Source organism: Hordeum vulgare, chromosome 2H (assembly GCF_904849725.1).
Source record: "Hordeum vulgare subsp. vulgare chromosome 2H, MorexV3_pseudomolecules_assembly, whole genome shotgun sequence".
Taxonomy (NCBI): domain Eukaryota; kingdom Viridiplantae; phylum Streptophyta; class Magnoliopsida; order Poales; family Poaceae; genus Hordeum; species Hordeum vulgare.
Window position 1 is genome coordinate 172,099,781 of NC_058519.1, and position 23,830 is coordinate 172,123,610.

At 48.1% G+C, this 23,830-nt stretch overlaps 2 protein-coding genes across 2 annotated transcripts; both read left to right on the forward strand.

The window, feature by feature from the left end:
• Positions 1-9,539: 9,539 nt before the first annotated feature.
• LOC123425714 (putative PAP-specific phosphatase, mitochondrial) lies at positions 9,540-14,073 on the forward strand. The gene is made up of 9 exons (XM_045109425.1): positions 9,540-9,670; positions 9,774-9,888; positions 11,378-11,480; positions 11,570-11,805; positions 11,892-11,951; positions 12,915-13,297; positions 13,423-13,501; positions 13,609-13,659; positions 13,773-14,073. Exons 1-9 carry the CDS (start codon positions 9,570-9,572, stop codon positions 13,914-13,916), a joined length of 1,272 nt encoding a protein of 423 aa, XP_044965360.1. The 5' UTR covers positions 9,540-9,569; the 3' UTR covers positions 13,917-14,073.
• A 7,795-nt stretch (positions 14,074-21,868) lies between these two features.
• LOC123429866 (transcription factor MYB41-like) lies at positions 21,869-23,568 on the forward strand. Its single transcript, XM_045113842.1, has 3 exons — positions 21,869-22,155; positions 22,251-22,380; positions 22,519-23,568. Exons 1-3 carry the CDS (start codon positions 22,023-22,025, stop codon positions 23,315-23,317), a joined length of 1,062 nt encoding a protein of 353 aa, XP_044969777.1. The 5' UTR covers positions 21,869-22,022; the 3' UTR covers positions 23,318-23,568.
• Positions 23,569-23,830: the final 262 nt, after the last annotated feature.

A 23,830-nucleotide genomic window follows, 5' to 3' on the forward strand; every position in this document is an offset into this window, starting at 1 on the left:
TCTTCAAACCGAATGGCATAGTGATGTAGCAGAAGCACCCGAATGGGGTGATGAAGGCTGTTTTTAATTCATCGGGGCCATACAGACGGATCTGATGATAGCCCGAGTAGGCATCAAGGAATGACAAACGCTCGCAACCCGCAGTCGAATCGACAATTTGATCAATGCGGGGGAGCGGGAAATGGTCTTTCGGGCAGACCTTATTGAGATGCTTGAAGTCGATGCACATTCGGAGAGACTTGTCCTTCTTGGGCACCATGACAACATTGGCGAGCCACTCGGAGTGGTGTACCTTGCGAATGAAGTTGGCCGCCAACAGTTTAGCCACCTCCTCTCCAATTGCTTTCCTCTTGTGCGCGGCGGACCGACGCAGGCACTCTTGGACGGGTCGAGCAGCGGGATCCACATGCAGTCGATGCTCAGCCAACTCCCTGGGTACACCTGGCATGTCAGCGGGCTTCCATGCGAAAATGTCCCAGTTCTCACGGAGGAATTGGATGAGCTCGGCTTCCTATTTTGGATCAAGGGTGGTGGAGATGTTTGTCGGGGCAGCGGTGTCGTCTGTCGGGTGGATGCTGACCTTCTTCGTGTCTCCCGCCGACTGGAATGCGGACTCTGAAGCTGGCTTCTTCGAACGCATCAAGTCAGCGGGGTCGACTGTCTTCTTGTACTCGTCCAGCTCGAGGATAGCCATCTGCTGATCGGCGATCCTCGACCCCTGCTGCAGACACTCCTCGGCTTGTCGCCGATTGCCTGTGACTGTGACAGTGATCACACCTTTGGGACCTGGCATCTTCAGCTTCAGGTACACGTAACATGGACGGGCCATGAAACACGCATATGCCGGACGGCCCAAAATTGCGTGGTATGCACTCTGGAAGTCCACCACCTCGAATGTCAGTTTTTCCTTGCGGAAGTTCTTGTCGGAGCCGAAAACGATGTCCAACGCGATCTGGCCGAGTGACTTGGCCTTTCGTCCGGGGACGACTCCGTGGAACTGCATGCTGCTCTCGCTAAGTTTGGATATCGAAATGCATCCCCTTGAGAGTGTCAGCGTACATGATGTTCAAGCCGCTGCCGCCGTCCATGAGGACTTTGCGCAGTCGGACTCCTTCCACCACCGGGTCGACGACCAGAGCCTGCCTCCCTGGGGTGGGCACGTGTGCTGGATGATCCGACTGGTCAAAGGTGATCGCAGTCTGAGACCATTTGAGGAACGTGGGGTTGGTTGGGGTGGCCATGTTCACCTCCCTGTTCACCAGCTTCAGTCGACTCTTGCTTTCCACGTCAGCAAAAATCATCAGTGTTGCATGGACTTGGGGGAACGGATCCTCCTTGTCCTCATCATCCTGTTCATTGTCCTTTTCACTCGGCTGCCCTTCGCCGAACCCTTGGATCAGGAGACGACATTGCCGAGTGGTATGCTTCGGGAATATGGCGTTGCCTTCTTCGTCCATCTTCGTGTGGATTGGACATGGCTGATCCAGGATGTGGTTTCTGAACTGCTTCTTCTTGGGGGTGAACTGAGCCTTCCCCTTGCCCTTGAACTTGGCATTGGTAACGGCTGCGGCCTCTGCCTGCGGAGTGGACGGAGCTTTCTGCTTCTGCTTCCGAGTGTTGTTCCCATCACCATCGGCGATTTCTTTATGCTTGCCGCTACGAATGTGGTCCTCTTCTTCGCCATTTGCATAGCGTGCCGCTATCTCCATCATCTTGCTCATGGAGATGTCGCATGTCCGATCGAACTTCAGGTACAGATCTCTGTACCGCACGCCTGCCTTGAAGGCGCAGACTGCTTGGTGCTCTGTGACGTTCTCCACCGTGTGGTAGAGGGTTGTCCAACGCTGGATGAAATCGCGCAGGGGCTCATTCTGCTTCTGGACACAGTGTTGGAGCTCCACGAGACCAGCAGGGCGTTTGCACGTCCCCTCGAAGGTCCTGATGAAGACATGGGCCAGATCTGCCCAGCTGTAGATGCTTGAAGGAGCCAACTGGTTCAGCCACGCTCGTGCCGAGCCGTCAAGCATCAGGGGGAGATGTTTCATGGCGACCTGGTCGTCTCCACCGCCGATCTGGATTGCCACTCGGTAGTCGTCCAGCCACGTTTCTGGCTTGGATTCTCCTGTAAACTTGCTGATCCCCGTCGCCAATCGGAAGTTGGGAGGGATGTCAGCCGAACGGATAGCCCGACTGAAACACTCGGAGCCAGAAACGATGGTCCTACTTCCACTCGGACGGTCTCTATCATGACCATCACGGTGTGCTCGACTCCTGTCGACCTTCCTCTGGGCGATGTACCCTCTTGCGTCGGGCCTTGGATCATAAGTGTCACCGACTGAACGCCGATCATCATGATGTCGGGGCCCGTAGGGCCCACCCCGCGGAGGGGTGCATGAACGGCGACGATCTTCGGGATTCATGGAACGGCTGCCTCCTCTGTGTCGCTGATGAGAATCGAGGCTGAAAACTGACCGATGCGTGTTCGCGTGAACAGAACTATTGTGGATCCTGTTGTGCGACTGGGAGACCGCCGAATTCTGCTGCTGCGCCGTGTGCAACAGGGCACGGATCTGCTCGATCCCTCTACCAACCTCTGAATTAATCGGTTGGAGGGAATCGGCTATCTTGGCAGCGGCAGCCAGGTTGAGGACGGGCGTGCGGAACACCTCCATGTTGGTCTGACGAGTGCGTCGACTGGCAGAACGGCGGGGCTGACGGCGAGCGCCGGAAGACTCGCCGACATCGTGCTCGTTCCGACCAGTTTGGCGGGGACTTTCATGGGAATTGGCCATGAGAACTTCGGCCGCAGGCCCGCGTCCCAAGTACTCGGAAGGCAGCTCAGTCGGAACTGAGTCCAAGCACTGGGACAGCGGCGCGACCACAACCAACTCGTGGACCGCCACTTGAGAGGACGCGTTCTGGCGCGCCTGGGCGTGTCGCACCCAATGTTGGAGCCGCGGACGGCGAGACCACTTGTTGCGGCGCGTGACGGGGGCGAGGATCGACACCGGAGCCGACTGCTGGAGAACAAGGACGCCGCGGGCACCGGCACGGAAGTGCGTAGCCCCGCGACTGGGGAACGCCTCGACATCGAGGGGCGCATCCCGAAGCCATGCATAATTGTCGATGATGAAGGAGAGTGCGCCGAAGTGGATCTCATGACCCATGCATAAATCTCCACCGGACGACATGATGAAAAGATGTAGTCGCAAACTCGCCGGAAGTAGCTTAGACGCGTGCCCCACGGTGGGCGCCAACTGTCGTGGGTATAAGTCTGACAGTAGATGTGTAGGGTATGAAAGTATGGGCAGAGCCTTAGCTACGGCGAGGTTGTATGAGTTCAGGCCCCTCTGCGGTGGAGGTAAAAGCCCTACGTCTCAGTGCTCTTGGGAGCTTAATGTCGAGTGTAATATAGAGTAGAGTGAAAATGCTAACCCGTGCACCAGTGGGGAAGGGCGGCTTATATAGAGTGCGCTGCCTTTCACAACGGTCCGGTGCACAGGGGTGGAATAGTGGCGAATAAATGCCTACGTTACAGGTAATGTATGCCTTAAATGCTAATAATGGTGTATGAAAACGTATGACCGTTGCCCTCCAGGGAGGTTACGATATACAGAGTGGAATCCAGTCGGTAAGTTTAATACGCTCCGAATGCTCGTTTCCGACTGGATGATGGGGGAATCATCACCGACTGGATGATGGGAAGTCATTAATTCAGTCAGAACTGACTAAGGGCCTTGTCCCTTATGAAGGGTAGTCCTTGGGTAGGACTTATAAGGCAGGCCTATGACCCTACCCTGGGACTATAACCCCATCAAGATTCCTTGGTGGTTTGTTCATGTTCAAGAGCTTGAGATAGCTCCGCTATCTCGTTAGCGTAATCACGCTCATGACCTTCTATTGTCTCAATGGTGGCCTCATGCTCCTCGAGATGAGCTTCCAACTCCTCAATGTATTTCTTTCCCTTAGTGGCAATAGACATGATTTCCAAGAAGTTGGAACAAGCAAGTTTATTCTTATAAAGAGATTTAAAAATCATTTCACCCTTAACTTTTAAGGATGCAATAATATCACTCTCTTCATCATTATTCTCATCCTCATTATCATCATGAGATACATTGGGATTCAAAGTAGGAGATACCTTTGAAGCCTTAGCCATAAGGCAAAAGTGAGTAACAATAGATGATGATGTAGGATCCCTTGAAGCATCATTCAAGGCCACATCTTGTTCCATGGAGTGATGAATTTCCTCTATATTGTTAGCACAACAACTCGAGGAAATATATACATTTTTATCATGGCAACAAGATATAGGAAGCATATCATCATGAGATTTAGTCAAGCAGTTTTTACATGATATGCAAGGACTATCAACACAAGCATGTAAAACATTTAGAGTGCTCGAAGTGTTAATGCCCAAAGATGAACCATTGCCATAATATAGTGGAGAAGGATCATCAACAATAAACTCACTATCATCATTGCAATGATCACCACTACTCACCATATCATTACCTTGTGGCAATCCACATGTAGGTTAAGTAGATGAAGTTGAGAAGAGCACACGACTGGAGGTGGAGGGAGAACAATCATTCCCACAAATCTTGGACGTACCATATTTATCTTGAAGCTTTGTCCACAACTCATGAGCATCCCGGAATGGCATGAGTTGAAATATAACTACATTGCTGAAAGCATCAATAAGCACATTAGAAGCTTGAGCATCGAGATAAGAGTTTTTCTCATCCTCTAAAGATATATTTTGAGAATACTTTGGAGGAGAAAAACCCATATCTACCATTCGCTCTAAATTTGGGCCCAAGACCTGAAAGTGATTAAGCATGCGAATTACCCAAACATCAAAATTTGTGCCATCGAAACTAAGAGTGTCAGAGAACCCTAAACCCCTAGTCGACATTGTTACTCTCTAGGTGGTTAAACCTAATAAAGAGAGACCTAGCTCTGATACCAATTGAAAGGACGTGGATGTCGCCTAGAGGGGGGTGAATAGGTGCTTTAAAATAATCACGGTTTAGGCTTGAACAAATGCGGAATAAAACTAACGTTTAATATGTCAAGCACAAAACCTAAAACAACTAGGCTCACCTATGTGCACCAACAACTTATGCTAAGCAAGATAAACAACTAAGTGATAGCAAGATATATGACAAGAAACAATATGGCTATCACAAAGTAAAGTGCATAAGTAAAGGGTTCGGGTAAGAGATAACCGAGGCACGCGAAGATGATGATGTATACCGAAGTTCACACCCTTACGGATGCTAATCTCCGTTGGAGCGGTGTGGAGGCACAATGCTCCCCAAGATGCCACTAAGGCCACTGTAATATCCTCACGCCCTCGCACAATGCAAGATGTCGTGATTCCACTAAGGGACCCTTGAAGGCGGTCACCGAACCCGTACAAATGGCAAACCTTGAGGGTGGTCACCGGTACCCGTACAAATTGCTCAGGGAAATCTCCACAACCTAATTGGAGACCCCGACGCTTGCCCGGAGCTTTACACCACAATGATTGAGCTCCGAGACACCACCATGCTTCTAGGACGCCAAAGCATCCATGAAGAACAATATCTAGGGTACTAAGTACCAAAGGTAATAAGCTTCTCAAACTTCACTTCCACGTATCACCGTGGAGAACTCAAACCGATGCAACTAATGCAATGGCAAGAACACACGAAGTGGACAAGTCCCTCACACTCAAGTCCCTCCACAACAACAAAAGCTATGGAGAAATATAAGAGGAAGAACAAGGAGCTCACAAAGAACTCCAAGATCTAGATCCAAGGGGTTCCCCTCACATAGAGGAGAAAGTGATTGGTGGAGATGTGGATCTATATCTCCTCTCTCTTTTCCCTCAAGAACAAGCAAGAATCATTGGAGGGATTGAGAGTAAGCAAGCTCTAAGAAGGTCAACAATTGGGGTAGAACATGAGCTCAACGGATAGATGAGTCCAAGGGGGAAGAAGACCCCCTTTATATAGTGGGGGAAGAAATTAGTCAGTTACCCCCACTTACAGCCCGAGCACACCGGTACTACCGCTAGGCCTGGCGGTACTACCGCTAGCCCTGGCGGTACTACCGCTAGACTTTCGCGGTACTACCGCTAGACACTGGCGGTACTATCTCTAGCCCTGGCGGTACTACCTCTAGAGAAAGTCTTCGCAAAAAGTCCGACGAAGAACAACCGCTCAGAGAGAGGTACTACCGTCCCGAAGCGGTACTACCGCCCACCTGGAGCGGTACTACCGCTAGGGAGCGGTAGTAAAAAATTACTACCGCTCCGGGGGCGGTACTACAGCTCCGGGGCCGACACTACCGCTACAGGAGTGGTACTACCGCTCGCACCAGGAGCGGTACTACCGCTGGATACTGAATGTGCTCTAACTTTCGCATACGGACTCCAATTTCAACGAAACCAATTTTGTTGGAAAGCTAACGACATGGGATAACACAATATTGATAGAAATATCAATAAGAAGCAAGTGATAAAAGGCCCATAAGAAAATGGTGAGAACCCTTCTTCGAATAAGACTGGTAAAAACTCCCGACATCGAAAACATCATAGAAGATGCATATGGACTCCGTTTTCGATGAACTCGAGCTTGTCATGAAGATGACCATAAGCTCTAAAACTCAAAAATATAAACATCAAACAGGAACCAAGAAGTATGATGCAAGGATGCAAATGGTTTGAGCTCTCAACGAACGATATGATCAAGCTACTCAATTGAGAGCCCCCCTTGACAGTACGACAATCTATCCTAAAACAAAAAACCTATCAAGGGCAAACCTATACCTTGCACCTCGTCCTCTTGAGCTAGATGATGATGCTCTTGGCTTCCTCAAGATGGACCACCTTTCTTGATTGTGTTGGCTTGATGAAGACTAGTTGATTGCTCCCCCATACTCACTATGGGTGAGCCACTCTTCAGCATATCTTCACAAGTCCATTGCCACCACAATGGACGGCAAGCTTCAAGCATGATATATTCATGCCGATCCACTTGAACTTGTACACCGCAATCTTGATGACGATCACCACTTGACATCATCCTTCATGGGTTGTATGAGATCTTCCTTTTGACGCAAGCCCATGGAAACACACCTAACCCCCACATAGAACTCTCACGAAGACCATGGGTTAGTACACAAACACGTAATGGACAATGCTTGCCATACCATGGGATCACTTGATCCCTCTCGGTACATCTTGTACGCTTTGTGTGTTGGTCATCTTGATTTACTTTTTGTCTGACGATCTCGATAAACCTTGTGTCTCTATGACCATTCTTTGGATAATATCTTGAATACCATCTTGGTCATCATATAAACTCCTTGAACCCAACAGATGGACTTCAAGAAGTGCCTATGGACAAATCCTATAAATATAACTTAAGGCAACCATTAGTCCATAGGAATTGTCATCAATTACCAAAACCACATATGGAGAAATATGCTCTAACAAGAGGTGCGATAATGAGTAAGGTGGGGAATGGCAATAGCACGATGTTCTAGGAGGATAGGTGGCTAAATGGGTCACGTTTGGAGGAGTTGGTGCCCACCCTATATGGTCGGGTGGAGAGGAGGATTCGCAAGTCCAGAACGGTAAGCCAAGGAGTCCAGCATGGCTGTTGGGCCGCAGATGTGGGACCGAAGATGACGGAACATGCACTTCAGGAATTCATAATGCTCTGGGACCTAATGGAGAACGTTCAACTTCAGACTGACACGGAAGACACCACTTTCTGGTCTTGGGAGGCCAATGGCTCCTTCTCGGTGAGGACTGCGTATGCGGCAAAGTTCTGGGGAAAGGAAGTAACCCCGACGACGGATTTTACGTGGAAGTCAAAAGCACCTTTGCGATGTCGCTTCTTTGCATGGACAGCTTTTCAGAATCGCTCTTGGACCTCGGATAGACTGGCACGCCGTGGATTGGATCATTAGGACGCTTGTCCGTTTTGCGATCAGGAGGAAGAAAGCATCAACCACATTTTGGTTGGATGCGTGCTGGCTCGAGAGATATGGATTGCCATCTTTCTGGCCTTGGATAAACCAGAGTGGACATCGGGCCCTCACACGGTGCTGGCGGAATGGTGCAACACCATGACAGGCACACGCTTATGCATGAGAGATGTTCGGGCCCTTGTCATGCTGATGATGCGGGAGCTATGGAAGCATAGGAATGCGATTGTTTTTTATGGTGCGACACCTTCATGGCTTCATGTAATAGCTACAATTGTTGCTGAGGGTAGAATTTGGAAGCGAGCGGGCATCTTTAAGGGTGATGTAGAGGCCCTACTTGTGGGTGTAGAAAGGTGGGCGAGAGAGAGAACATAGTAGTTTGAGATGGGGTGGAGTTGGAGTTATGTAACATGTAATCTCCAACGTGGAGGGGCTCTTTCCCCCCATTTTCTTCTTTTATCTATACCTACTAATAAAGCATGGATAACTTTTGCCCGTACGTCATGGATAATGCCCCCGAAGTTCGCATAAATTACCCACCATGCCAACCGTAAGTTAAAAAACGCTTCAGTTTTTCTTTAAGTCATCACCCGACGCGTATTGGTTATATCGAGCTATGCCATAATATGTCAACACTCAAGCCCTAGTGGGATGGAGAGGTCCTTGCTCTTCTAAGCCGAAGACGCAGGTTTGATCCCATCTACTTCCTTTTTCTTTTCTAATGAGTAGATGTTTCGTACATTACGAGAATTCGGTCCGGCTTCTCTGTTTAGCTTTTCTACACTTTCTTTGATAGACTCAATACTTTTTAAAATATTCATATATTACAAAAATTATCATCAAATTTAATATGTTTCAAGAGAGATTGATTTTATATATACAAATTGGAGTTCCAGCACTTATCAACTCTGTTTAGCTTTTCTACACTTTCTTTGATAGACTCAATACTTTTTAAAATATTCATATATTACAAAAATTATCATCAAATTTAATATGTTTCAAGAGAGATTGATTTTATACATACAAATTGGAGTTCCAGCACTTGTCAAATGGACTGCTGTCCCATCAGCCACACTGATTGTAATCTTCTTCATCTAATGATCGCACCAACCTATCAACTATCATGGTTATATTTTCAAGAGGGAGTAGTGAATTCTGCTAAAAAAGCATGTACCAAATGCAAATTTGAAAAATTATTCATTTATCAACGCACATGGATTGTCAATGGTAGAAATTTTTTCTTGTGCCTATGATTTAGGCACATTCGGCACTACATTGTTTGACGGAATATCATGCCTTCATTCATATGCACCAAAAATTCAAATATTTAAGTTTTTTCTAGTTTGTACTCTATATTATTTTAACGTACGTCTTAGATTTCAGGGAAGGATAATTACATTGTTTATTTTAAAACATGGTACATCATACTTATTTCCCGTTGCAACGCAATGACATTTGTGCTAGTATATATAGTGTGCGCACTCGTGCGTATCTGAGAAAAATAAACTTTCTCAAATAAAAAAAATAAAACGTGTTGCAACAGTATCAGCCGTCCTGCTCCCGCCACACACACACCCACATCACACATGCCGCTCCTCCACCTCTCGCTTCCGCCGCACCGTCTCCTCGTCGGCCGCCGCCGGCTATTCGCCCCGCCGACGCCTCCTCCCTCTCGCATCTCCATAAGGTTGCCCTCGCAAGCTCCCAGGCCATACATCCACTCTTCGATGTGATTTTCGGTAGCAGCCGCCGCCGCCGCCTCGTCGGCTCATCTCTTTGTTATTGCACAGGGCGGCCGCGGAGGATGGATGCGATCTCCCTTTCCTGCCAGAGCGCGCTCCCCACCACCGCGAGCTCGCCGCGGCCGCCGCCTCTGTCGAGCGCGCCTGCCGCCTATGCGTAGACGTGAGTTGACATCATCCCCATCCTCTTGGTTTCAGATTCGGCGCCGGGGTAGTTGCCATTCGGTGCCATAGTGGTGATTTAACACTGTAAAGTCACTCTCTTGACGTAAAATTGGATGGCAACAAAGGATCAACTAATTTGCCTTTTATCCTCTCAAATCAATTCCTAAGGTGTTGATATTTCTTTCGGAAAAAAGAGTTCAAAAGCTCCGTGGAACACTGACAAGTCAATTATTTGCAATGCTGACATGGAGAAGGTTTGATAAAGCATGAGACGTATTGTGTGAAGAGGTTTATTTCTGGGTAAAGTTTTGCAAGACAAGAACATTTTAAGCATCCAATGCATAATGCAGTATGCTAGACACAGAGAAAATCCAGTCATTTCATGTACTCCGTAGCTTTAGTAAAATCATCAAAATGATTTACCTATTCTAAAACACAGTTGTGTCTTGTGGTCGCCATGTGAGTGTGATCATAATAAGTACATAATCTCATTTAGACAAATTTTAACTATATACAGAGTAGAACAACAATAATATATACTTCATTTTTTCCCCAAGGAATCGTCAGGAGCACTTTCTTTTCATTTAGACGAAGAAGAAGGTTTATGTACAGAGGTGCCAAGTTTTTTTTGAAGGGAACTTGGCGGAAACCCTAAGACAGGAACAGACTGACTATTACCTTATAGCCAATACTCTCCGTGGCATGGGCGTGCCCAAAAGACATGTCATGTTGGTTGATATCCTCGAGAACCACAGCGGCAACCTCAAAATGGATGAGGCGGGTTCCGCTGAAGAGCGACGTTGTGTTCCTTCCATATGTTACACAACGTGTATAAGAGAATACCACTCCGGCGTCTCTTGAGCTCCTTCAGTCCATTGGAGATCATCTCGTCCCACCAGTGCGAGACTGCCATGGTGGATAAAAGCGTAGGTCGACCGCCATATCCATATTCTCTCCCGTCCAATCTTTAGCGTGGCTCCAGACCGCAGTCAAGAAGGGACAGTTTGCACTGGTGCATGACCATTTCTGGCTCCCCCAGACATAGACATCATATGGATCATATTATGCACCGCTTATTTCTGAAGTATTGTCATCACTCAGTTTAGTATGTCTAAGTTCTTTCCAAAATATAACCATGTATACCTGAAAATGACGATAAACTATGGGATAGTTAGGAAATATGCAATTTACTGAAGCCAGAAATATCTCTTGTGTATCAGGTCTTCGTTTAGGTTCAAATAGGCAAAGACTAATTTTGGTCTAGTCAGTTTTGTTGCGGTTACTGAAAAGAGCATAAGTAAAAACGGAAGCCCCAAAGGTTTCAGCAGCAATAGACTGCACTAGACCCAAACTTTGACTTTGTGATTTCTCAGTGCATCATTTAATTCTGATGTAAGAAATTCAGATGGCTACTGCCTAGCATGTCATCGAATATCTAGCTGATGACCTAAGCTACATTTTGCTGGTTAATTTGTATGCCTTGACAGGTGAAGAGATCACTTCTTTCAGGTGGAAGGAAGATTCTTGAAAAGAATGACCAAAGTCCTGTGACAATTGCAGATTTTGGAGTTCAGGCCCTTATCAGCTTTGGTAATTCATAGCATAGTTCCTTAGTTCAGCTTACCATATGCACTTTGTGCCTTTATCTGATGCCATATTTACCCTTGTGCTACTGGAAGAGCTCCAGCAACTGTTTCCATCAATACCTCTGGTGGCAGAAGAGGACTCAGCATTTCTGAAGTCATCTAATCCTGATGATAACAGTGGTAATTTACTCATTGAGTCAATTTCAAGTGCTGTCGCAGACAAAGTGAAAAATAGGGGTTCAACTTTAACTCATGATGATGTGTTGAGAGCTATTGATAGAGGAGGCAAGGATGCTGTCTCCTTTGATTCAAATCCTGCTACTTATTGGGTAAACTGCCCAAGTTTTCATTAGTCGTACATCAGGATCTGTAAAAGTTTGTTCCACTGAGTTATGATGATGCTGTGGTTTTGAAGGTACTTGATCCAATTGACGGCACTAAAGGTTTCTTGAAAGGAGATGATGCTCTGTATGTGGTACAGCTCTCTGTTTATTTGTTTCTTTTTGCTTGAATGAACGGCAGAATCTCTGCCTAATTATTTTATGGGAGGGAAAGTTTATGTACAAGGGGCTAAAAGACAAACAGCTAAGTGCCAAAACTATTTAATCTGTACAAGAGCTTGCAGAAACGCCATTAGAATGGATAGCTAGTAGTCTATCATTGCTCCATCCCATTGTTTATTGTCTTCACGAACTTTGGATGTAATCTGTAGTGGGCTTAAGGATTGAGTCTGCAAGATTCTACTACTCCTCTAGCATAAATTCAACCGGCTATGAATAACTAATCCGTTGAAGTCATTTGACGCTTTTCTTTTGTAAATGGTACTTTTCTCTAGTCATAAAGCTGACAGGGAAGCCAAGTTGTAAGAGTCCACAAAGTTCATGGTGTCACAACCTAGCCAGCTGGGTACTGTATTATGTACAAATTTAGCAAAGGGGCTTAACAGGCATAGGTGGAGCACCATGTTCTGTGATTTGCTGCGTAGGGGGCAAGGTTGTGTCCATCCTCTCTTGGCGGGGTTGCCAGTCCTGAGGATTCTATCTTTGCTCTGTATTCATTATAAAGGCTCATCATTGGGTTATTGTTGATTGCATACTGAAACTTGGGAGTACAGCCGTTGGTACAGAATTGTACCAGCATACACATTTGTTATGAGCATTTTCTGGACATTATGGGACTTGAACACGCATCAATATGTGTGTTGTATTAGAAGGTGTCACGATGACGCATGCTTGACTATTTGTATGTGTACCTAGTTTGAAAATTAGGATGTGTAAATGCCATTTTTGCTTGTTCTTCTGTAGTAGCTGTTCAGTCTGAATTTGCAGATGCATGTTTTCTAATTTCTATGTAAGTACCATCTGAGCAATAGATCATGGTCACTTCGATTTTGTATTATTTTTCTTCTGATATGAAGCTTTTCTTGCTTTGTCTTAAGGTGGGTTTGGCTCTTGTGGTGAACGGAAAGGTAGCAGTAGGAGTGATGGGATGTCCAAATTGGACCAATGATACCACGGAAAACAAGAAAGAAGAAAATCTTGATGCCTGTCCTGGCAATGGCATCCTTATGGTGTCTCATGTAGGCTGTGGTACTTGGTCTAGGCACTTGTCTCCTGAGATTGGCCAGTTCACCACAGCACAGGATGTTTGGAAGAGATGTTTTGTTGATGCATGTTCAGTTGTGCACATGGCACGCTTCTGCATTCCGGATAGCCAAACTTGGAACATGATACCATTATCTCTCCTCTTTGACTCAACGACGGATGAATCTGATACTCGAGATGGGAATAAAATTCTTCTCCGATATGCTTGCTGTGGCAGGTTTGTTGAATTTTCTATTTATTACCACTGTATTAGAAAAGTATCTTAGGTTGATAGTGGAAATGCATTTGACTGTCTTAGACTGATCATTGACGAGTGATGATGGTCTTGCTGATGTTTTGTAGCTTGTGCAAATATATAATGGTAGCATCTGGGAGAGCCTCGGTGTTTTTCAGTCGAGCACGGGTGAACACTCAAATCAAGGTGTCCTCTTGCTTGAAATTTCAATGGTTCTGCATGACAAGTTAAACAACTTGGGATTATGTTTACACATACGCTGACCTTCTCTACTACTCCCACTGTTTGCATAGGCTTGGGATCATGCTGTTGGGATGATTTGTGTGCAGGAAGCTGGCGGTCAGGTATATTCCTCCTCTGTTCAGCCTGAACTCAGTGAAACGTACATTTGTTCTGTTGATTCACCGGCATTAATATTATAAACCTTTGTAACATTGCAATTTGTTGAAACTGACAGATCAGCGACTGGAGTGGGGAACCGTTGGATCTTGCAGCTGACCTAACAGGGCGCAGAATTCTGTACCCTTCAGGCGGTGTTCTTGTGACAAACGGCGCTCTGCACGACAAGCTCGTCGAACTCATCTCTGCAAACTACAAATAGTTGATGCAATGTTGGGCATCTTCGAACAGGAGCATGATTTTGTTTCGTCTGTAACGTTTTGCCGTGTGCTCTGTATCAGGTCTCGCATTCAGAGAGATAAACCACAGCCTTGTCCAGAACATTTACATGAATCAATAGCACAGCTGCCTTTGACTAATGAGCACGTGAATGAACTTGTCAAGCAACTTCACCCAGAAGCCATAGGCGTGAAATGCGATACCATGCATGCTGGAAGTTGCTTTCAGAGTTCTACAATCGTTGGGACTTCAGGGTCTCTGAATCTGTTGGATAACCCTGAGAAGGCTGCATTGCATTGCATGGTCGCACGCCGTCCACGCAGGCGGGCGCACCCCTGAACCAAAGGCTTCATTCATGCAAAGAGAAGCGAAATCTCGGACCAATCTGACATCGCTGCACCTCGCAACATGTTTGGCCACCAATTCAAGCCCAAGAAAAAGACACCCGGAAGCTTGCGGGATAGCAACCCGCAGCTTAACGCAAAACGGGCACCTTCTAAGCATGGTCTGAACACTGATCCGTTGGCTTCTCCCGTGACACGTACCTCCACCGGCCGCGAGTTTCAGTAGGCCGAGATCAGATGACTCATGTTATTTCCTTGCTGACTTTGATGTGCATAATAAGAAAGGCTACTGATCAGATGCTATATCTTCTTGCTGTACCCTATGCTGACTTTGGTACGCGTCTTCAAAATAGCTCTGCCGCGTAAGCAAAGCTGGCCTAGCTGTCAGGGTGAAATTGAGTTCTTGAAGGCATCAGGAGAGTTAACTTGATCTGAAACGCTGCCTGACTGTCGCTTGCTGCAGGAACCGCCCATGCTTTGCCAAGAGTCAGCAAACCCCGCCTGATTGACCAGCGGAAATGACAAGTGTACAAGTGGTTGGACTTCAGATGCCGCCAAAGTGTATGCAGCGAGCCTGTGCCGCTCTTGCCCAAGAGATTACCAGTAGTAAGTAGCAATACAATGCTCTCAAGTATCATATGTAGTTATGCACTGGTGAACGACTATTTGCGCTGGCGTCTGAGATCGGGCCATGTCGGCGCGGGTTTCGTGTATTTGAGCCACGCAACTGAGATTTGTGTATCTCACTTAACAGCATGGTGAAAACTCTCTCCTAGTGCATGAGCATGAGCATGAGCTAGCGTCGGAACGGCCAGCCAATGTACCACATATGAACAGCTGAAAACAGGCACCAGATGTCCTGAATAATTCCGATTTATATACTCCTCAGCAGTGGCGGAGCCAGCTCAATGTAGTACCCTGAGCTACATATGAAGGCTCCTAATGGCCGGCTGCTATTTTGTGATTCGTTCATGGAAAAACTGAATTTTCTTCATCCTTATCATTATTTTAAGGAAGAGATTGCAAGGTGAGCCTGGGCAACTGCCCAGGGTAGCTGGGCGGTGGCTCCGCCACTGCTCCTCAGCACGTCTTTTCAGTCAGACATTTGAACATTAATTTCTCCTTCTCTTTGTAGCCACAGGTTGTACTCTACTAGTATCATGAATTGTCCTCTGATGCTCTGACGACCCATATGCTGAATCGACCAAGGTCCAAGGCAAATATACGGAACCAAGTGTGCTAGCTGTTTTATGCCACCAACTTGCCGCATCCAGATGACAATAATGTCGCACAAGATACACCCCTAGAAAATTAATCTTGTTGCCGTTTCCAGGCCACCATATGCATCCAGGGAGCAAGTACGATATGCATGGGCCATGACATGAAATAATAATGTTTCCCGCCCATCTACTCTTCTCGCTAACTATAGGCGGAGGCGATCCAGGTCACAACCAAACACAACCACAGCCACGGGTGCCTCATCCTGGCCACTGATCCAAATATTTATATGGAGCAGCTGGGCGTGATGCAACGGAGGCGCCAGTTTGTATGTTGAGTTGACAGTTTGTTGACACCTCATCCACGGATCCACGTATGTACGTACCTCGACCACCCCACCCCATGCAAATACTATAGTTTTATACGGAGCGCACGCATGAACAGTGATCACATACAGACTCACGGAGATGCCCCCCAAAAAAGAAAATATTCGCATAGGAGATCGTCACAGCTATTGCAATTAACTAACCTCTCAATCATGTTCATGCATGCCTGATCACCAAATGAATGTTCTAGCAGAATCAGGTTCAGATAATGCACTTAACTATTCATGCATGCCCTGTACTACAAACAAAGGAGGTAAATATTATTTGGCTCATGCGTAGTAAGTACTCTACTAGCTGGAGTGTACTATTTTACCTTGCATTGCTTGATCTGATCCGCGTTCACAGGTGCTAATTAATCAAATCAATCAACCATCCCCGAGTAGAAAACGCGATCACATCCGCGTAAAGTGCATCTGCGAGACAAAGTCAGAGTTGTCTTAGGCCTAGCCAGCTCCACATTAATCTACAGTATCTAACGCACGGTTTGCTCTTCCAATCCGTTCGTTTGCTGCCCTCTATAAACAATCAAATCCACAGACCCCAGGCTAAAAACACACAAATTATTTACAGGGTTTGGATAGGATATATAGACGTCAATGTTAGGATGAAGCAGGCGAGACCGGGCCGGGGTGACCTCACGGAGATCTCCCGGATCACCCAACCGCGAATTAACTATGTACGCGCGCGTATAGAGAAAGGGAAGGACGCCGTAGCGCCTAGACTATTGGAGGCCCGGGGACACGTAGGCGCCAATCAGGTGGTGTGGTGTGTGCGTCGCCTAGGTCAAAAGGGGGCGACGTAAGCGGCGCTCCGTTTCGGGCAGGGGATACGGCATGGAATCCTCATCTCGCGCCACGTGAACCCCCGATCAGGTATTACGGGAATACTTAAGAGCTTGGTGTTGGTGTGTGCGGGCTAATGGTTGTTAATTTCAGGGCGTGTGTATTGGCTTTTGCTTGAAAACTGCTTTGAGTTTGTTTTTGAGTAGTGCGTGAAATTAAGAGGGACGGTGTCTCCATGGCGAGAGACATGGAGGCGTATGCGGCTTATATATATGTTGATTGATTGATAATTAGAGTTAAGTTACTACCAAATCTAGCTGGCTGTGCGCTCTGCCTGATTAAGTAGCTAGGTAGGTGGGTTAATTGTATACGCTATGCGTGTGTATCACCGTATCTCATGGCGTATAATAACAAAGCAAATGGTGTGACATGTATGCATGTGTCTAGCTTGTTCGTCTTATTTACGAACACGACAACCGGTCAAGTCTTGCAACAAATCTACTAGCTAAGCTAGGTAGGCCGCTTCAACGCCAAAATAAAAGGCTAGGTAGGCTGCTTATATATGGTATAGTACACGTACGTATGCATATATATATGTGCCACTGCCATGCGTACGTACTGCATGCTGTACTAGTACTATCTGCGTCGCCGTATGAACAACGATCGCCAGTGGAAGCTGCGAGCGAGTGCGTGTGATCTCACTGGCACTACTTTCAGCACTATATTTTGCCTAGTCCTAATAGCTAGCGATCCATGCACGGACACATGTTAAACTACTCGGGTCCATCCACGGAAGCATCGGCAAGCATTGCTCGCTGGCACTTCACCTTCACAGGTGTGCACGCCGCGCTCACACGGCGAGGCGCTGTCGCCGTTACGTCTGCGCGCCCGTCTAATCACACGCCGGTAGATTTTCAGGTAGTGCAACTGAGCTCGTCACGTACGCATGCTCGATCGATTCATTGAGTGCTTCTGACTAGCACTATGTGGTAAAAAAAAAGGTTAGCTGCAGGCATGGATTACCCTTAACCGAAACAGTGATTGCATGTAGGCCATTGATTGCATGCAGGCATGCCCATGCTCCCCAATTAAAAGTCTGAGAAGGACGGTCGGCCAACTAGTTCAAGACAGCACTGTTCTATTGGACGCCGGGTTATTTTCATGACATACGTGAGTGATGTTTGCATTTGGAAACGGACGCTGCTGCCTCCGAAAATTATAATGTTGCTGTGTGAATCCGTACCGTTAGTGGAGCGACCGGCATACTATTCGCTTTGCCTAATTTGGACTTGGTTACGCCTTTGCTTAAAGTAATTACTATAAGATGGGTGCCTTAGTTTGGAGGGCTAGACAAGTAAGCTGGCTAATAATCAGGGGGTGGTGGTACATGTTTGTAGTTGGGCAACACGGTTTATTATTAATCCTTACATTAGTATTAACTGCAAGCAAGCATTCTATAGGGCATTGACTGTTTTAGTTGCGCGTTTGATGGGGTGGATGAGATATCTGTGCATTGTTAACTTTGCCGTAAGCTGCACACTTTGGCTTTCCTTTCGTTTCTTCTCCTAACCTTCTATTTGTAGCTATGCATGCTCATCAGCTAAATTAAACCTGCTCTCGTTTGTTTCGTCTGCGCTGCTAACTATTTTTGCGTCACCTTATATTTGGAAACTATTAAATCAACAACTTAGTGTTCCGTTCGTGCTCTTGTGTTGTACGAATGGCTATTTGGAAACTATTAAATCACCTTATATTTGGAGTAGTCATGTACGAATGGCTTGATGTGTGCCGTATGCGTGGAGCAATTATTGTGATGTACAAAAGGTCAATTGACATGGACACTACAAGCTCGATTGGCAGACACGCGTCCCTACCCAAGGAAGCTTACCAAGTGTGTTTTGGGGGTGATTCATGGAACCAAGACAAAAAAGAAAAGAAGACGATGCTAAATGCCAAGTGTGTTTCACTTTCATCCAGTTTTACCGAGATCTTGTATCTAATCAAGTTTTAGTATTTAGATACATTAATTTTTAGACAAACTTAAAATAAGAAATTTGGGACGGAGGGAGTACATATTGTATTGTACTACTCCATGTATAAGTCTTCACTTGCGACATGAATCGTTCATGCTTCGTTCACTCGCTAGATTGCATCCGTACAACAAGGTGGTAACAAATGTTCTCCCCCAGCTGGTCGCATTTTCCTGGCTTGATGTCACTCCCATCCTCCTTTACACACTCTCTGATTTGCTTGGGCAAACTTTTTTGACATTTGTTTTCACTTTACGTATTAACTAGTAATATCAGCGAAGAAACCTGACCTGCTGGTTGTGGAGGGACACGAACTACGACTCGCAATTGCACACAAAAGAAGCACACGAATCCTTCGGACGAACGCCCCATCGAGCCTTTTTGCCGCACACCTGTGCACACCTGCGTGCTTGTCAGCCACGCACACGGTCGCCGGCCGCCCCGGCACACGGCGTACGTACGTACGCACGTCGACCGTTTTACACGACAAGTGTAAAGACGAGCGAGCCAAAAAAAAGGTTTTTTTTTTTTTGGCCACGTCGGGATCTACAGGATCCGCAGATAGATAGATCTCGGTCGTCGACGTCGACTCCAACACGAATTCGAGTTCGAACACATGCATGCATGCGCGTGGCGCGCCGGCCTCCTTTAGTCAGATCTTTCTTTTGGTTACGGACCACGGCGGGGCTGTCGTGCGGCCGGCCGGCGTGGCGGCTAGCGACGACGTACGGCGCCAAGGCACAGGAATTAAAAGGAAAGCTGCACGCGGGCCTCTGTCGCTCTGCCGGTTTATCGCTCGTGCTGGCCCCCTCCTGTCCTCCTGCTGCTGCCATGGCCCGTGGCCGTGGGAGCACTGCGTTTTTCCTTCCATGCAGCAGTGTCCGTGCAGTTCCTCGACCACGAGGACGTGCTAGGGATAGAGAGTTGGCCAGGCCGGCACGAGTCTGGGCCGTCAGCTGGGCGAGGTGGCGCAGGAGGGCCGGGCGGGGCAGGGCAGGCGGCGTTCGTCAACGCCAGCTAGCCGACGGGGAGTGGCAGAGCACGAGTCAATCGAAGATCGATGGATTGGATTGGACCTTCACTTGGACGTTTTGCCCGCCAAGAAATTTACCCGGTACGTACGTAGACCCTGTGTTGGTTTAGTGGTAAAAAAAGTATGATACAGTTGACTGTTTTTTCACTCCATCATTGCGTTTTGTTTCCTAGTTCAGCCTGATGGGGCCTAGGTTCTACCACCGCTAATTCAGCTGTCCGGGAGTCAACATGTATACGATCGGTACAAATGGCATGGGCAAAATGCCAAGGGTGGAGGAAGCAACCACGCTCTGCTGATCTACTCCATAAGAGCAACTCCAACCGCAAGAGCCAAGTGAACGTGCGTTTTGTTCTTATTTTGTTCGTTTAGATCGATCCGGTGTGCTTTCGTGTTTGCTTTTACAATTGGATCGACGTTTGCATTCAACACAACCATGATCCATATTTAAACGGCATGAAAAAACAAAAAAATATTTTAAGAATATTAAAACCATTAGTTAAATATTTATTCCGACCTAAAAGGTCGACGATAGTCCCATGTTACATTAAAAAAATAAACTAAAAACGAAGAGGAGCATTGCCATAGGCGTCCTCCTCCTCGTCGTCGTAGTCGGGGCCGGTGAGTTCGACGAGCGTCGGCACCAGGCCAGCCCAGAGGAAGGCCGTCTTCCAGGCGGCGGCGACGTTGTTCGCTAGTGGCTGTACCAAATGCTAGTTGTGCGGCAATGTGACATCGGGGTAGGGGAGGGGGACGCAGTGTTTCCAGTGCCAGCTTGCCTGGTGTACTCGTATGCTGACCTGCCACACAGGCAGACGGGAAAGACTCCGGCAACGGGAACGTACGAACAAAGAAGGTTGGGGACTTGCGCTTGTCTTTGCTGGAGAAGAAATCCATGGTGGGTATGGTTTGCCGTTGGCGAGGGAGCAACGGGTGGCTAGGAAGAGGACCCGACCCCCCCCCCCCCGTTCGGATTAAAAATGGCCGCATGTGGGACGCTGACACGTGAGACCGGCGGTGGACGGTCGTCGTTAATAAAGACAATGCTGATTTTGATCGGGCGTCACGTGTGGACGGCCACGAACATGAGAAGACGCACGTCGCGTCCGCGCCGACGCATTTCAGGCCCTGTTTGTTTACATGGATTAGACTAAAAAAAGTCTTTTTTAGTCCCTGTATAACCAAATAGGAGGGACGGGGGACTTTTCCTTAAGGTCTTGTTTGGTACTAGGGTTTTTGAGTAGATTTGTGAGGATAATCCCCACAGGGATTGGGTGAAACCCCAACCTTCACCCAATTCCTTCAAATTTCATTTATCCCCAATCCATTAGGTAGTGGTAGTGTATTGTGTATTGAGAAAAATGCATTAGAATTTAGGGATTTATGGAGAAATGTGGGGATGAAACATGTCAAATACACTAGAACCAAATGCTGTTATGGAATATGTGGGGATTTATGAGTTTGACCGGGATAATCCCCACTAATTCCCTAAAATACACTAGTATCAAACAAGACCTAAGGGACTAGAAAAATACTCTACTGAAGGGACTTTTTTTAGTCCCTGAAACTAAAAAAAGTCAGTCCGTTGGAATAGAACACCCCCTCAGACGTAATTTGGGACCGAAAATGAAACCCGCGGGCACTAGGTTTAGGTCGAAGCGTTGGGTTTTCATTTTTATCCGTGTCGATTCAAACAGATACGGACGGACGATGCATTGGAGTTGCTCTAAGGATTGACACATGTGATTATCTTAGTCAAAACACAAGACAATGTTCGTTCGACGAGGCTAGCTTTGCCTGCAGCGATGGGACAGTCGGGGTGGCACGCCAGCGCGTGCCGTGGGATGCGCCGGGCTACTTTGTGAGGGGTGGTGTCCCGCCCTGCGTGCGTTTTCTTTTTGTTTTCCGGCCGCAACCCATCCATCCTCATCCAACGGATGGCGAAGGACGGGACGCTTTCCCGCCGGTCGCTGCCGTGGCCGTGGCCCTGCGACGAGACGCAGCCCGCAGGCAGAGGCAGGGGAGCCACGTCGCGGCCGCGATAAACAAAGGCCGGCACCGAATCCTGTTGACTTGGACCGCCACGCCCGGCCCGTCGCCCTCGCGCCCTTTATAAGCCTTTCCATCGCCCCCACACTCCTTCGTCTCCCGTCCTCTACCTCCAGTTTTCTTTCACACTCTCCTAGCGAGTAGCTAGCTACCTCCCTCCCCACCATCCTCTACTGCGTCTGCCAGACAAACCGAGCCTTTTCCTGCTAGCTTGCTCGATCGCCCGACCCGTATCTACAGTAGGTTGATGGGGCGCGCGCCGTGCTGCGACAGGACCGGGCTGAAGAAGGGGCCGTGGACGCAGGAGGAGGACGAGAAGCTCGTCGCCTACATCAAGAAGCACGGCCAGGGCAACTGGCGCACCCTCCCCAAGAATGCCGGTAAGCGACGAATACATGCAGCTGCTTGATCGAGAGGCACGGAAAGGTGATGGATGGATAATTAATTGTGGTGTTGCGTCTGTGTGTGTGTGCAGGCCTGGAGCGGTGCGGGAAGAGCTGCCGGCTGCGGTGGACCAACTACCTCCGGCCGGACATCAAGCGCGGCCGCTTCTCCTTCGAGGAGGAGGAGGCCATCATCCAGCTCCACAGCATCCTCGGCAACAAGTAAGAACGAACTACTCAGTTCACATCAACACGACGTACGTACGAGTACTATAGCTATAGCAGCAGCTACTCTAGGCGTACGGTTTTCCTGGCGAGTTTGATCTTGATGTTCTATTCCTGCATGATTGCTTTGTGTAGGTGGTCAGCCATTGCGGCGAGGCTGCCCGGACGGACGGACAACGAGATCAAGAACTACTGGAACACGCACATCCGCAAGCGCCTCCTGCGCATGGGCATCGACCCCGTCACCCACGCCCCGCGCCTCGACCTCCTCGACCTCTCCTCGCTCCTCAAGCCCGCCGCCTACTACCCCACGCAGGCCGACCTCGACACGCTCCGCGCCCTCGAGCCGCTCGCCAACTACCCGGACCTCCTCCGCCTCGCCTCCACCCTCCTCTCAGCCCCGACCACCACCACCTCGCAGTCGCAGCCCACCAGCGAACACCAGATGCTCCTGCCTTGGCTGATCCAGGCGCAGATGGCGCAGCAGCAGGTATCTCATTCTCAGGCGCCGCCACAACACGCCACGGCCGCAGACATGTTCATGCAGCCCAGCTCGGCGTCGGCGTGCCAAATGCCAGGCCTGGCTCACGCGAACCAGGCGCAGCAACTACACCAGGATCACATGGTGGCCTCTGACTACGGGCAGCTCCTGAGCTACGACAACGAGCTCGACTACATGCCGGCGCTGATGCAGATGGCGTCAGACACGTCGAACCTGCAGTGGAGCAGCACGGTCACAAGTAGCAACAACTGCAACGTCGGGTCCGGCGTATCCACGCCGTCATCGAGCCCCGCGGGGCGTGTGAACTCGGCTTCAACGGCAGCCTTCTGCGCCAACACGAGCAATATTGACGCCATCAGCGCCGACGCCGCCGGGCTGTTCGTCGACATGCACCTGTCCGATTGTCTCCTGGATGTGAGCGACTACATGTAGTAACGAAAATACAAGTACGGGGTCCATTCCACCCTGCATGCATGCGGAAACTAAGTCCAACAGTTCATCACGTACGTGCCGACCGAGACGGGGCAAAACATGCATGCATATGATGATGATCACGATCGAGAGCCGTTTTTGTACAGGATTGTTGTACCATTTTTATCCAGTTCATGGTCACTGGTTACTGTTAGAAGCAGCTTCGCTTTTGTTATTTTTTTCCTGTTATATTTGTTTCGAATTTAAATTCATTAGTGTGTGTGGTGCATGTCAGTGTGGGGAATCATGGCAAAGGTGGCTTCGTATGATTGGTGGAGGCGGCTGCTATCCCTCTCACTTGCATCATGCCTTTGTCTCCAGTGAAGAAAAATAGGGTCACTCCGGTTGCTTTTCTTAGAATGCTACTTTTATTGTCTGTTTCTTCTTGTTCATTCGATTCGATTTGCTTAGTTTAATATTGCTGCCTCTTTTATTTCATTGGTTACTGTACCAGCATATAATGATACGTATAAA

Excerpts from the sequence above, each read along its gene's own strand:
- LOC123429866 (XM_045113842.1), top strand. The coding sequence starts at position 22,023 with ATGGGGCGCGCGCCGTGCTGCGACAGGACCGGGCTGAAGAAGGGGCCG. Across the intron at positions 22,156-22,250 it reads CACCCTCCCCAAGAATGCCG|GCCTGGAGCGGTGCGGGAAG; the intron begins GTAAGCGACGAA and ends GTGTGTGTGCAG. Across the intron at positions 22,381-22,518 it reads CACAGCATCCTCGGCAACAA|GTGGTCAGCCATTGCGGCGA; the intron begins GTAAGAACGAAC and ends TGCTTTGTGTAG.
- LOC123425714 (XM_045109425.1), top strand. The coding sequence starts at position 9,570 with ATGCCGCTCCTCCACCTCTCGCTTCCGCCGCACCGTCTCCTCGTCGGC. Across the intron at positions 13,502-13,608 it reads GGGTGAACACTCAAATCAAG|GCTTGGGATCATGCTGTTGG; the intron begins GTGTCCTCTTGC and ends CTGTTTGCATAG. Across the intron at positions 13,660-13,772 it reads TGCAGGAAGCTGGCGGTCAG|ATCAGCGACTGGAGTGGGGA; the intron begins GTATATTCCTCC and ends TGAAACTGACAG.